The sequence below is a fragment of the Typopeltis vanoorti genome, chromosome 7 (genome assembly GCF_054136105.1).
Source record: "Typopeltis vanoorti isolate ZY-2024b chromosome 7, IOZ_Tvanoo_1.0, whole genome shotgun sequence".
In the NCBI taxonomy this organism is placed as follows: domain Eukaryota; kingdom Metazoa; phylum Arthropoda; class Arachnida; order Uropygi; family Thelyphonidae; genus Typopeltis; species Typopeltis vanoorti.
In genome coordinates, this window is record NC_143555.1 from 133761831 (window position 1) to 133775484 (window position 13654).

The 13654-nt window shown below is 38.9% G+C and overlaps 1 protein-coding gene across 1 annotated transcript in view; it reads left to right on the forward strand.

Moving 5' to 3' along the window:
* Window positions 1-405: 405 nt before the first annotated feature.
* Window positions 406-13654, forward strand: part of LOC150105083 (32 kDa beta-galactoside-binding lectin-like) — a 48916-nt gene continuing 35667 nt past the window's right edge. The window contains exons 1-2 of the mRNA XM_090396140.1: window positions 406-573; window positions 9886-9974. Of these exons, the coding sequence (XP_090252266.1) occupies window positions 523-573; window positions 9886-9974 (140 nt within the window). The 5' untranslated portion in view covers window positions 406-522. The remainder of the gene's footprint in view (window positions 574-9885; window positions 9975-13654) is intronic.

Consider the following 13654-nt stretch of genomic DNA (forward strand, 5'->3'; position numbering starts at 1 on the left):
CTCAGGATTACTTTTGAATTATGTTTCCACCAATCTTGTACACTTTCCAGTCCATCCGAAATCCTCTCTAACACTCTCTCCCTAAAACGATTCCTCACACTCTCATCTTTTAAGCGAAACCACTTAATTGTCTTCATCCCATGGCAACCAGAAGTTCTTATCTTCGATCTTATTTTAAAGTCTGCGCACAGCAATCGGTGTAGTTGTACTACTTGATCTGTTGGAATTACTTTACAATTTGTCACAACCTTAAGATGTTTTCTTCTAGTCAAATGTACGGTATATATAAACTGCGATTCCGTTTCATCTCACAACTGCCTTTAGAAATTGTGTTGACTTTACTTGCGACCTAACCGGTGTTGCAAGTTTTAATTCGTTATTTTTATTTGTAGGTGGCGTTCAACTTGCATGTGACTTTCATGGGAATCGACTTTAGCACGTGAATGTAACTTCATTTTATCAGTACGCAATCAACTTCATCTAATGATAGCGAGTATATGTGCCTTGAAGATTTGATACCGTATGTCAGCTAACATGCGTTACCCAGATCCATCAGCTGTTGTTTACAAACCTGTGAGTTCATTTTTTTATGAAAAATAAAAAAAATATTATTGTTGTTGTTGTTTTTTAATACAGTTGTGAAGAGGTTTTTTTTTTCCTGTTTCGATTTCTTGAGTTTTTTTAATAGTCTTGTCTTTCAGTGTAACTATTAGCAACTATACAACACATCTATTTAAAACTTTATTACCGATTTCTTTGAGTAAATATTGGCCTGCGGTTCCGGCAAAAGTATTGACGTGCTGTTTGTATTTCATATGCTTAAAGCGAGAAAGTTGCAAAGTGTTACATCAGATTTATCAGTCTAATGTATGTATATAATTATTAACGATGTAAACGAAATTTAAAATTGCGAAAAATTTTCAAGTAATTTTTCTAATTGTATTTCCTGAAAACATATTTTTATGTGAATTGGGTAATTTGTTATTAAAATGCGGCGTATTTCTTCATTACAGTATTGCGTAATTCCCCAAAATGTCAAGTGATAAATTTTCTTGGTGCAGCGATCTTTTTGGCATGTTATCATCATCATCAGTGGCGCACCCAGGGGGAGGGCCAAGGGGCCCTGGACCCCTCCAAAAAGAAAAAGGAAAAAGAAATATACCCGAAAATTTTCCAAAAATATTTTCCTAATTAAAATTCATTTTTATATTTACGTTGTGTCGTGTTTTCTATTTCTATACCACTTATGAATTAGCGGTCACATAAAGTGGGAATAACCTATTGCTCTCGGAATCACGGCCGCTGTGAACGCAAGGCGAACGAAGTAGTGCTCTGTCTGCCCGAGCTGTGCCAGAGGACGCGTATCATGTATTGGTGATCACTGCAGATAATCAGTCATAGGTCGTATTCAATATGTAGTATGTATTCTCAAATAGTCTACTCAACTCCCCCCCCCCCTCCCCCAAGATTAAATCTTGAGTCCTTGGCCCCTTCCAAGATTAAATCCTAGGTGTGCCACTGATCATCATCAAATTCCTGCCATATACCCTCAAGGGGTGTACAGGATATGATAGTACTACATGAAAAATTTACATCATTACTAACTTCCTATCTACAATTTTCTTCCAAACCAGTCTGTTACATGCCAAGACTCCAACATTATCAGATCATCTATTTCTATTGTCTAAGGCACTTTTGTACAGAATCAATCCACCTATATCTTGGTCTTCCTTTGGGTCGTTTTCCTGCCAACCTTGCAGAGAACACTTGTTTTGCTAATCTTTCCTTGCCCATTCTATTTAAGTGACCATACTACCTGAGATTAGGTCTGCTAATGCATTCCAGGATGCTGACAATGTCAAGTTCTTTCCTAATATCTTCGTTTTTAATATGATATTGTCATTGATGCCATCTGTCCACTCCTATAATCTTTCTCAGGATTCTCATATCTGCGGTCTCTAGTCTTTGGTCAAGTGTTTTACTTCTGACCCAGGTCTCAGATCCATAAGTTAAGACTGGTTTGAACACTGTCTTGTATATGGCTAATTTAGTGTTCCGACTAATCTCTCTCTTATTCCATATGAATTTATTCAATTGACTTCCCACCATACCAGCTTTGCTTATTCTGTGGTCTATTTCTATATTTAATTTACCATCTTCACTAAAAGTCATGCCCAAGTAGCTGAAATGTTTTACTTGTTCATCAGGTTCTCCATTCACAACACAGTTGACATTTTCAGTGATTCTGCCTATTTTCATTGTCTTTGTATTTTTAATGCTGACCTTCATACCGTATCTATTACAACAGTTATTCAATTTAGTCAGAGAATTTTGCAGAGTGCATTTATTTAGAAGTGTAACATCATCTGCATAAAGCAAAGAGCTGACATTAACATCTCCAATTTTGATATCATGTTTAATACAACTTTCCTTCATAATGTGATCCATATAGATAATGAATAACAGAGGGGATAACGTACATCCTTGTCTGACACCAGATTTAACATTAAACCATCTTCCTGTACTTCCTTCAAATCTAACTGCTGACTTACAACTCAAATAAAGACTAAGTATTGCTTGATATAATGCCCCATTGACACCATATAACTGTAGCGTATTGAATAACTTCGCTCTTGGCACCTTATCATATGCCTTTTCCAAATTGACAAAACTTAAATATAGATCTCTGTTATATTCCCATGCTTTCTCAACTATTTGTCATAAAGTGAAGATCTGATCCTGACAGCCTCTATTTGGCCAGCTTGTTTTTCACCAAGCTTTTCTTCCACAATACTTCTCAACTGTTTCTCAAGTATACCTGCATAGATCTTACCAGGAACACTCAGTAATAAAATGCCTCTGTAATTCTCACATTCAGTTTTATTTCCCTTTTTATATGTGGGTTGTATGAGAGCTGTATTCCAATCATCGGGAATTCATCCCTCTGTCCACGTTTTCTGAACTATGTGGTGTAGCCACTGTAAGACTTTTATACCACCATACTTCAGCATTTTTGGCCGAATATCATCTACTCCTGCTGCCTTTACACATTCCAGGCCTTTGATGGCTTTTTCTACTTCAAGCATGGATATGAATATGAAGCATACATCTCATAGACAGCACATTGCGTAAACGAATTTATGCGATGTTCTGTCTGTGAGATGTATGCTTTGCGAAGAGCAGTGGGAGTCTAGTTAGAGGGTGATAGTGGAGTTAATATGTGCAGAAAATGTAAGGAGAATGAGGATCTCAAGCGTGTTTCGGGTGGTGAGAGTGATATCGTTAATGATAGTCAGAATGTATAAAATGGCGTTGTGATAGAGAATTGCGTGGTAGTGCCAGATAGGTGTGAGAGCGTCGTTGAAAGTGTAAATGAAGGTAGAAATACAGAACAAATGGATGATTTGATTGATAATGAAAATGGTGAGATAAATGTGAGTAGTGAAATTGTGCTTTTGAACGGAACGATACACAGAACAAAGAGGCAACTGGAGTGTATGGAAAAATGTGTGCTGAACGTACCAACTAATAACCGGCGAAGGTCTGTGACGACAAATAATAGCATGTTCATAAATGTCGATAAAATGAAGGAGCGAGTGCTGTATGGGGATTCGCTATTAAGAGGTGTGATAGTTGAGAGTTTGACGAAGTCGTACCAGCCAGGTGTGAACATAAAGGACATCTGCGAATTATTCGGGTGCAAAAACAGAGGGTGAAAGAGATGATAATCGTGGCAGGAACAAATGATTTGAAAGAAGATAAAATGGAAATGATAGCGGATGTGAGGGAATTACTTGAGGTAACAAAAGAGAAGAGTGAGAGAGTTAGGATGGTGAGTATTTTACTGTGGTATGACAGTGAAGTGTTTAGAAGGAGGGCCATAATTGTCAATGACTTTATGTGTGGGTTATGCATGGAGAGTGGTGTGGAATTTGTGGATGTGTGGAATGAGTTCGATAGGCGAAAGGACTTATATAATATGGATGGGTTACATTTGAATGGAGTTGGCGTACGGAGGCTTGAAAAAGTGTTGATGAATGATATGGATGTGGATGTACAGACTCAGGGAAACTAGATTTATTAAGAGGGGGAGTAGATATGCAGACTTTAGCGAGGCAGTTGAGTGTATGAATGAGTATAATATGCCTGAGCGAGTACGAAGGACAACAAATCAGAATGGGATAGTTAGTATAAGGCATCAAAGTAGGAATGGGACAAATGGGCTTCTACAATTCATGTACGCTAATGCCGGGAGTATTAGGAACAAGAAGGAAGAGTTTTTGGCCTTGGTTGGCACTTCTAGGCCACAGGTTGTTGGTATTAGTGAAACATGGCTGACAGAAGATGATAAAGCTAGTGGGATTGAATGTGACGGGTATAGCATGTTCAGGAGGGACAGGGTGAATAAAAAGGGGGGGGGAGTGTTATTGATGATAGCTGATGAGTTGCAGCTGAGGAGTATAGAAGTTGAACTGCATGATAGAGAAAAGAGCACATTTGAGGCTGTTTGGTGTGAGATAGAATCTAGCAGAACAAAATATACAATTGGGTGCTGCTATAGACCAGGTAATGGAATAGATGGTGGGGATAGTATGCATAGGCAAATAGAAGAAATGAGTGGAAGGAGGGTGGTAATTTTGGGTGATTTCAATTATGGTAACATTGACTGGAAAGAGGAGAGGGCACATGGGAGGAAGGAATTTGATTTTATGCGGTTATTAAGGGACAACTATCTGTGGCAGCATGTAGTGGAAAATACCAGGGGGCAGAGAGTGCTTGACCTAGTAATTGCAACTGAGAATGTGACTGTAACGAACATGACCATGTTGCCACCAATTGGTGAGAGTGACCATAAGGTCATGACTAGGGAGGTGGCTAAAGGAGTGGAATTTACAATTAAGACTGGGTACATGTGGAATTACCAGGCTGGTAAGTATGACAAGCTTAGGTGTGTGCTTGGCTCAGTGCCATGGCATGTAAAACTGCAAGGGCCGGATGTTGATAGTGCATGGGAGGTGGTTAAGAAGGGGGTGGTGGAAGAGCCCCCTTTGTGTGTGTGTGTGTGTGTGTGTGTGTGTGTGTGTGTGTGTGTGTGTGTGTGTGTGTGTGTGTGTGTGTGTGTGTGTGTGTGTGTGTGTGTGTGTGTTCAATGGCTCACTTTAGTGAGTATGGGCATGGCAAACCCGAGGTACCTGACGTTGGATCATGCCTTACTTCATGTAATATACATCTGTTATATTATCTGTAGACTGGTTCCTCCCCTTCTTTTTTTGCTTCTTTCTTCTCTTTTTGCTCCTTTCCCTCCCCTCCCAATGCCATTAGATCATTTGAGGACTAGGGGGTGAATCTTTCCTGTTTTGCTATGTCATTTCTTCTTATGCAGCCACCAAAGAGGGCAAGATAGCCTCAATAGGTGCCAATCTCAAGCCCAGATAAATGGCGAGGGTTGACGTCAGGAAGGGCATCCAGTTGTAAAACTTCACTGCCAGCTCTAGCTATGATCTAATTAGTCGAAAAGAAAGTGATACAAGGGCTAGAGCATACCCCTTAAGCAATGCACAGTGACATTGCCTTACAGCTGCAAGAAGTGGATGAGGGCTACTGCATCAAGGGTGGATGCAGTTAAAGAAGTGAACCCAGCAGGTGGAGAGAATGTTGCAAGTGGGAACATTGAATGTTGGAAGCATGACTGGAAGGTGGCAGACATGAGGAGGAAGAGGAAGTTGGACATTTTATATGTGCAAGAGACAAGGTGGAAGGGGGGAAAGGCAAAGGAACTGGGAGATGGGTATAAATCGTTCTACCCTGGAGCAAATAGAGATGGAAGAAATGGTGTCAGAATTGTGGTGTATGGCAGAATGAAGGGTGAAGTACTGGAAGTGGGTAGGAGGAACAACAGGATCATGCGAATGAAACTGGGGCTTGGAGAAGAGCAAGTGGTCTCTTATGTCTATACACCCTGCAAGTTGGCTGTATAGCAGAGGAGAAAGATGAGTTCTGAAACGTGCTAGATGAAGAAATAAAGGAACTGGATGAAAACGAGATCGTGATTGTTGGAAGAGACTTGAACGGACACATGGGAAGACAGAATAGGGACTGTGAAAGGGTGCATGGCAGCCATGGAGGAATGATGAACCAGGAAGGAGAGCGGATTGTATACTTTGATCTGGCAGTTGTGAACTTGTTTTTCTACAAGAGGGAAGAACATTTCATAACATTTAGAAGTGGTAACAACAGTTCACAAATTGACTACGTTTTGACGAGAAGAAAACATCTTAAGGAAGTGACAAATTATAAGGTAATCCCAACAGATCAAGTGGCACAGCAACACCAGCTGCTGCGTGCAGACTTTAAAATAAGATCAAAGATAAGAACCTTTGGAAGTTACGGGATGAAGACAATTAAGTGGTTTCACTTAAAAGAAGAGCATGTGAGGAACCGTTTTAGAGAGAAGGTGTTAGAGAGGTTTTCGGATGAACTAGAAAGTGTACAAGATTGGTGGAGAAATAATTTTCAAAAGCAATTCTGAGCTGTGCAATCGAGATGCTTGGTGAGACATCTGGAAAGATTAGAGAGCAGAAGGAGGGTGAGTGGTGAAATAATAATGTACAAGATGCAGTGACCACTAAGAGGAAGGCAAAGCAGATGTGGGATGAGTCAAGAGTGGAAGAGGACAGAGAGAGAGAAAGCGAGAAGCCAAGAGGGTTGTGGCACAGGCAAAGGCCATGGCATATCAAGATCTTTATGATCAATTAGAAATAAGGAAGGACAGAGATTGATAAGGAAGGACAATATAGTAAAATGTAGAAATAAGGCATCCAAGGACATCTTGCTTGTGAGACAGATGAAAGACTCTGGACGAAGAGTATTATGGAGGGATGTGGATATAAAAAAAAAGATGGAGTATATACTTTGAAGGACTTTTGAATGAGGAAAATGCAAGGACTCGCAGAGAAGATGGGCAGCCTTATGAGAAGATGGTGCAGAACATCAGTAGAGTGGAAGTGAAGGAGGCCATGAAGAGGATGAAGAATGGAAAATCAGGGGGCATGGAAGGCACCAGGGAGGGAAGAGGGAATTGACCTGCTGTGGGACCTGTTCGTGAAAGTTTTCCAACAAGAAAATATACCCGAGGAGTGGAGGGAAAGTACTCTTGTCCCCATCTACAAGGGTAAAGGGGATGCACAAGACTATAAAAATTACAGAGAATGAAGTTGATGTCTCACATCAACTTTATTCTCTGGTCGATCAACGACAGATACTATCTTTGGGTTATGGCAGATGATGGAAAAGTTTTGAGAGAAACAACAGGAGCTACATCTGGTGTTTATTAATCTGGAGAAAGTGTACGATAGAGTGTCAAGACAAGAAGTCTGGAGTTGTCTGAGGGAGAAGGTACTAGAGAAATATGTCAGGTTAGTGCAGGAGATGTACAGAAATGTGAAGACAAGAGTTCGGGCCTGCCTGGAACAGACAGAAAGTTTTCAAGTGACAGTTGGTTTGCATAAAGGGTTTGCATTAAGTCCATTCCTGCTTAATATTGTGATGGAGGTGGTGATGGAGGAAGAGGTGAGAGAAGATGCACCTTGGACAGTGTTGTATGCAGATAACATCTTGCTGTGTGCAGATTCAAGAGAAGAAGTGGCAGCTAAATTGGAAGAGAGAGGTATGAGACTGAGCAGAAATAAGACAGCGTATATGTGTTGCAAAGTGGACGGCAGCCAGGAGACAGATCTGAAGCTAGAAGGAAATGTCATCAGGAAGGTTAGGGACTTTAGATAGTTAGGTTCAACAGTGGAAGAGGATGGAGAGGCTGAGAAGGAAGTGGGATGAAGGAACTGGAGAGAGAGAGAGATGGCTGGAGTGCTATGTGATAAGAGGCTGCTGATCAATTTAAAAGGCAAAATTTATAGGACAGTAGTGAGACCAAACTGTGATGCCTGACGAAAAATAACATCAGCAGGATGGAGGTAGCGGAGATGAGAATGCTTAGGTGGATGTGCAGCGTGACCAGAAAGGATCGTCTGAGAAATGACTATGTGAGGGGAATGGTGAAAGTTACAAACTTAAGAGCAAAGATACAGGAGGCAAGGTTGAAATGGTTTGGTCATGTGAAGAGGAGGGAGGACAAATAGGTGGGAAGAAAGGTCATGCAGATGGATGTGCGGGGAAGGAGGAAGCATGGGCGACCAAAGAAGAGATGGAGGGAGCTGGTGGAGGAGGACTTGAGGATGAAGAACTTGAATGTGGTTACAGCTCAAGATAGAAGGATGTGGAGGAGACTCATCAAAAACAGTGACCCCACTTAAGTGGGAAAAACTGAAGAAGAAGATATATATAATGTGTGTGTGTGTGTGTGAGCGAGTCTTTTATTGTTTATTAATCTATGATTTTTTTTTTGATATCCCTAGTCATCCATTTTATTTCATATCACTATCTTTTTCACTCAAGGTATGCAATTTGCTATTGATGCTAACAAATATTTCTTAATTAGCTTCCATGAACCACTAACTGCTCTTCCTTCAAATTTTTCTATTCATTACTCTCCCAGGCTAAGCCTGTTGTTGCTTGCCCTATAATGCCACATGAATTCCTTCTTCCTTCATATGTCTGCATGCTTATTCATTCTCCTAGTCAGGACTTCAGACATCCTCACAATGTGAAACAAGTATGGCATCATAGTCACAATCAGATCATCTGATACCATGACCAAATCCATACCTCTTAAGTTCATAATGATGATAATAATGTTCCTCAAGAATTCCAAAAATTCAGTTCTTGTTACTGTATGCTGTTCCTTTGCCCAGTTTACACTGCTGTAGTTAAAGGCTCATCTAGTTGTCACTCATTTTGCACTTGCCAACCTAGTTTGTAACCTTTCTACCTTACAACCTTCTAAAACAAACATCCCACTAAATATCCTATCCTCACATTATATACTTTCAAAACCATCAGTACTATCTTCCCCTCTTATTCTCTATTCTAAGGACAGAACTGTTCATTTATCATAAGTAATACTCCACCATCCCATTTACCTTTCCGGTCCTGTTGAGATATTTGTTACTTTCAATTTCTCCAGCTCCAGCTGCCAATTTGCCCTGTGTATCGCTCCACGTAACCGAGCGATCTCACTCATTGCATCAGTCTCATCATTTTTATTCTCCGATAATTCATTCATTCGTTCTGTATGTTTACTTTCAATCTCACTTTCAACGCCACTCTGACAGCTATCTGGTACTACCTCACAAATATCACTATTCATACCTCGCATATCACTATTGTCTAGATTCTCACTTTCAATGCGTGTTATATTTTCCACTTCATTCAAATACATGATTGAATTGTAAAATAAAGAAATGAGGAGCTGTAAATATTACTTTAATATCAGTTTCCTCTAAGCCTTTAATATTGTTTGAATACTTTTGATTGCAGTTGATATTAGTGTATGGGATGCTACATTTCCTTTTGATAGCAATTGATTTTAGTGTAGGGGATACTATGTTCCTTCTTCAAATGTGAAGGAATGTGGCCTCCACAAATTTTAGAATGCAATTTTGAATACAATGTTATATATCATTTTATTAACATGCACATAACTGAATTGGAAAATAAAGAAATGAGGGGGCTATGGCTGCTACTTTAATATCAGTGTTCCTCTAAGCCTCCAATATTGTCTGAACATTTTTTATTTGCAGTTTATCTTAATATAGAGGATAAGGATACCATATTGAATGAAGAAGGAATGTGGCATTCTTCCTCCACACACACACACACACACACACACACACACACACACACGCAGAGTATTCAGGTATGCTATTTATTTAAACAGTATTCCAATAAATTTAACTGATATTTTATGTGTTAATTTTTTCCTTTTTTTAGTATGTTCCCTATTGGAATGTTATTCAAAATGTATTGCAGCCTGGAAAGATGGTGGAAGTGATTGGCCATGTACCATATGGTGCACATAGGTATTTGTTAAATAAAGTTTTATTTATAATGAATATGTAAGATTAACATAACTAGTAAGGTTAATATATTGTGTTTTAGTAATAAACATATTATATATGCATACAGCTAAGTTTTCTCTGGTCATCCTTGCTACCTTATTGTCTTGTTCACTGGGAGATTGAAGTGGCTGTCTTGATTGGTTTCCAGTTTGTCTCCCTCTTAGATGCAGTGCAGATGTATACTTCAAGGGTATTCCAAACATGCCATAGAGTGAAGAATTCCATGATTTGAATACATCCCTAATGGTTGCTAAATTAGTGCATTAGACTGAAGCCAGAAAAAGAAGTTCATAATATAGAGACAAAATTCAGTGGATATAGTATTTTTAGAGAGGACAGAGGGAACAGGATTGGGAGAATGGATTTTGCTAATGATAGCAGAAGAATTGAAACCAAATAGAGTAAGTTCATCAGAAAGATGGATGCAGAGGATGTGAAATAAAGACCAACAAGGTAAAATATGTAAATTGTTGTTGCTGTAGGCTGGGGAGGGTGCAGGGCAAGTAGTTGTGGAGGATTTCAGCTGTGAGTGACATAGATTAGGAGGAATGGTCACATAGAGGAAGGGAATGGAATTTCAGATGCTAAGGGATGATTTTATAATTATGTGGGTATCTCCATGGAGTTAGAAGACTCATTGCAGGAGACCCTACAATATACACAACCAACCTTTATATACACCATGCCTACCATACCTTTAAACTCATTCATTGTCATGGCGTATACAACTACTTCTGGCAGTCCATTCCATTCATTCACCATGTGTGTGTGTGTGTGTGTGTGTGTGAACATCGGGAAGAGCTGCGTATTTAGATGTTACTGTCTCTAGCTTCAGTGATTGTGAATAGTACGATGAAAACTAGTGAGTGTCAGCGAAGAGATAAGAGTAGTATGATCAAGGGAGAGGAAGGTGGGCATGAAATGGCAATGGTCTTGACATTAGGTAGTATGACTGGAGATAAGGATAATCTGTAGGACTATGTTAATTGTCAGTGAATCTCAAGTGAAGATAGGATGCTTGGGGGAGGTACTGAGAGAGGAAATGGAAGATATGAGAAAAAAGAGTTTATTCATGTAAAGGCAAGGGATTAGGAGATTCAAAAGGCTAGCCAATTTGAGATGAACGAGTCATTGTTGTGGAAATAAGAGAATGGGAAAGCCAGGAAATGAGAGTATACAAGCAAAGGATAGAGAAAAAGGTATGAAGCAAGGTATTAGAAAACAAGGAGAGAGTGGTTGAGGAATGATCTATGTTTTGTTTTAGGACTCATAATAGAATTTTGAAACCAGAGGAGTTTAGAAGATCAATTTTTATCCCCATTCCAAAAAAGACGGGAGTTTTAGACTGTAACAATTTTAGAACGATAAATCTTATAACTCACACAGCAAAAATTCTGGTGCAAATAATTTTAGAGAGAATTAGGAATAAAATAGAAAAAGAAATGAACGGGGAACAGTTTGGATTCAGAACCAACAGAGGAACTAGAGAGGCTATAACTTGTCTAAGAATTATTGGGGAGAAAACGCTAAACCATGGGGGAAAGTTGTTTGGGGGATTTCTAGATTTTGAAAAGGCATTTGATACAGTGAAACATGAAAGGCTTTTTGACATTTTAGAAAATACTGATATTGACTCTTTTGATTTGGAAATTTTAAGGAGATTATATTGGTCACAAATAGCGTCAGTGTGTCTGTAAATGGAGAGGAAACAGGAGAATTCCCGGTGGAGAGAGGAGTCAGACAAGGATGCAAGTTATCACCATTATTGTTTAACTTTTATAGTGAAGAAATGTTTAGAGAGGCACTTGAGGATGTAGAAGAAGGAATAAAAATAAACAGAAGAATCATTAATAACTTAAGATATGTGGATGATGTAGTAGTGATGGCAGAAAGTGAAAATGGGTTACAACAAATTATTCAAAGAATTGAAAACTCTTGTAAAGAGTATGGACTAAGAATTAACACAGAAAAGACCAAGATAATGATAATGGGTAGAAAAATAGGAGATAATGTAAAAATAAGATGTGGAGGAAAGATTTTAGAAGAAGTGGAAAGATTTCAATATTTAGGTAGCTGGATCTCAGAGAAAGGAACTTCAGAGTTGGACATTAGAAATAGAATAGGCAAAGCTAAATCGGCATTTATGGAAATGAAGAGAATTTTAATAAACAAGAACACTAAAATAGGCGTTAGAATTGGAATAGTTAAAGCAACAGTTTGGAGTATTGCAAGTTATGGAAGTGAGTCATGGACACTAAGAAAGAGAGATATGGAAAGAATTAATGCATTGGAAATGTGGTGTTATAGAAAGATGAAAAAGATTAGCTATACAGAAAGAATATCAAATCAAGAAGTTTTAAGACGAGTTGGGATGGAAAGAACACTGTTAAAGAATATTATGCAAAGAAAGACTAGATTTGCAGGACATCTTCTGAGAGGTTCTTCGGGACACCTGACAAGAACTATATTACAAGGTAAAGTTGAGGGGAAGAGAAGACGTGGAAGACCAACTAGAGAGTGGTTTAATGACATCGTGGAATGGACTGGTTTAAGAATGATGGAAGCGACAGACAGAGAGAAATGGAGAAGAGCTGCTCATCTGCTGCAACCCTCTTACTAGAGGATGCTACCGGACGACGACAAATAGAATTTTAGAGGAATACTTGCTTGTAGTAGTGATAATGTAGAATTGAAGAGGAGAGCTGCAGTAATGAATGACTTGATAGTAAGAATGTTTTGAAAGGAACATCTCCAGAATATTTGGATGCTTGGACTACATTTGAAGGGAAGAGATGGATTGCCGATAAACTTGAAAGATCTAGGCATCTGGGGAGATTGTTCCATAGGCCAAGTGAAAGTGTTATGGCAGGAAAACTAAAGTTTTCTTTTATGCAGGTAGTTTTTTTTATGCTTGTGAGATGGGCAGATGTGTGGTATTTTACAGAGTCAAATGGAGACTGAAGGCAATAATAATAGGTACAGAAATGCTGACAGTGTGTTGGTGTTTCTTAATACAAATGCCAGGAGCATCAGAAAAAAAGGAATGAATTGATGGCCTCAGCTAGTCCAAAAATTATTGGACTCCAAAGAGTTTGTATACAAAATTGGAGAGACGAGAGTAACATTATCTGTAAAGATTAACATGGATTTGTTAATTCTTCTTGTTTCAGTAATCTGTTTCTTTTTATAATAAAGAAACAGGAGAGGTTCATGATGAAAAGGCACACAAGTTTTATTGCAAAGGCATTTGACAAAATGCCACATAAGTTGTTGATATTTAAGTTGCCACACACATTGGGTTAAATATCAGGTTAGCCAATTGAATTGGAAATTGGCTGTCTTGATAGATATCAGAATTGTATATGGGGAACGGTATCATAAAAAAGAAAGTTCACAAGTGAGTTCTGCAGGGCTCAGTGCTGGGACCTTTGCTGTTTTAAATTTCATGATAATGTCAGTGAATTACAGGGAGATATTCAGTTGTTTGCAGATGTGGTAGTCCTTCAGGAGAATTTGAATACTCTAGACAGATTGGCAAATGATGTCAGTTTAATGCAACAAAATGTGTAAGGTCTTGAAATTTGGGACCAAAGGGAGATTGCATACTCTATTTGTGGAACTAAATAGAGGAGTTGAAGAGG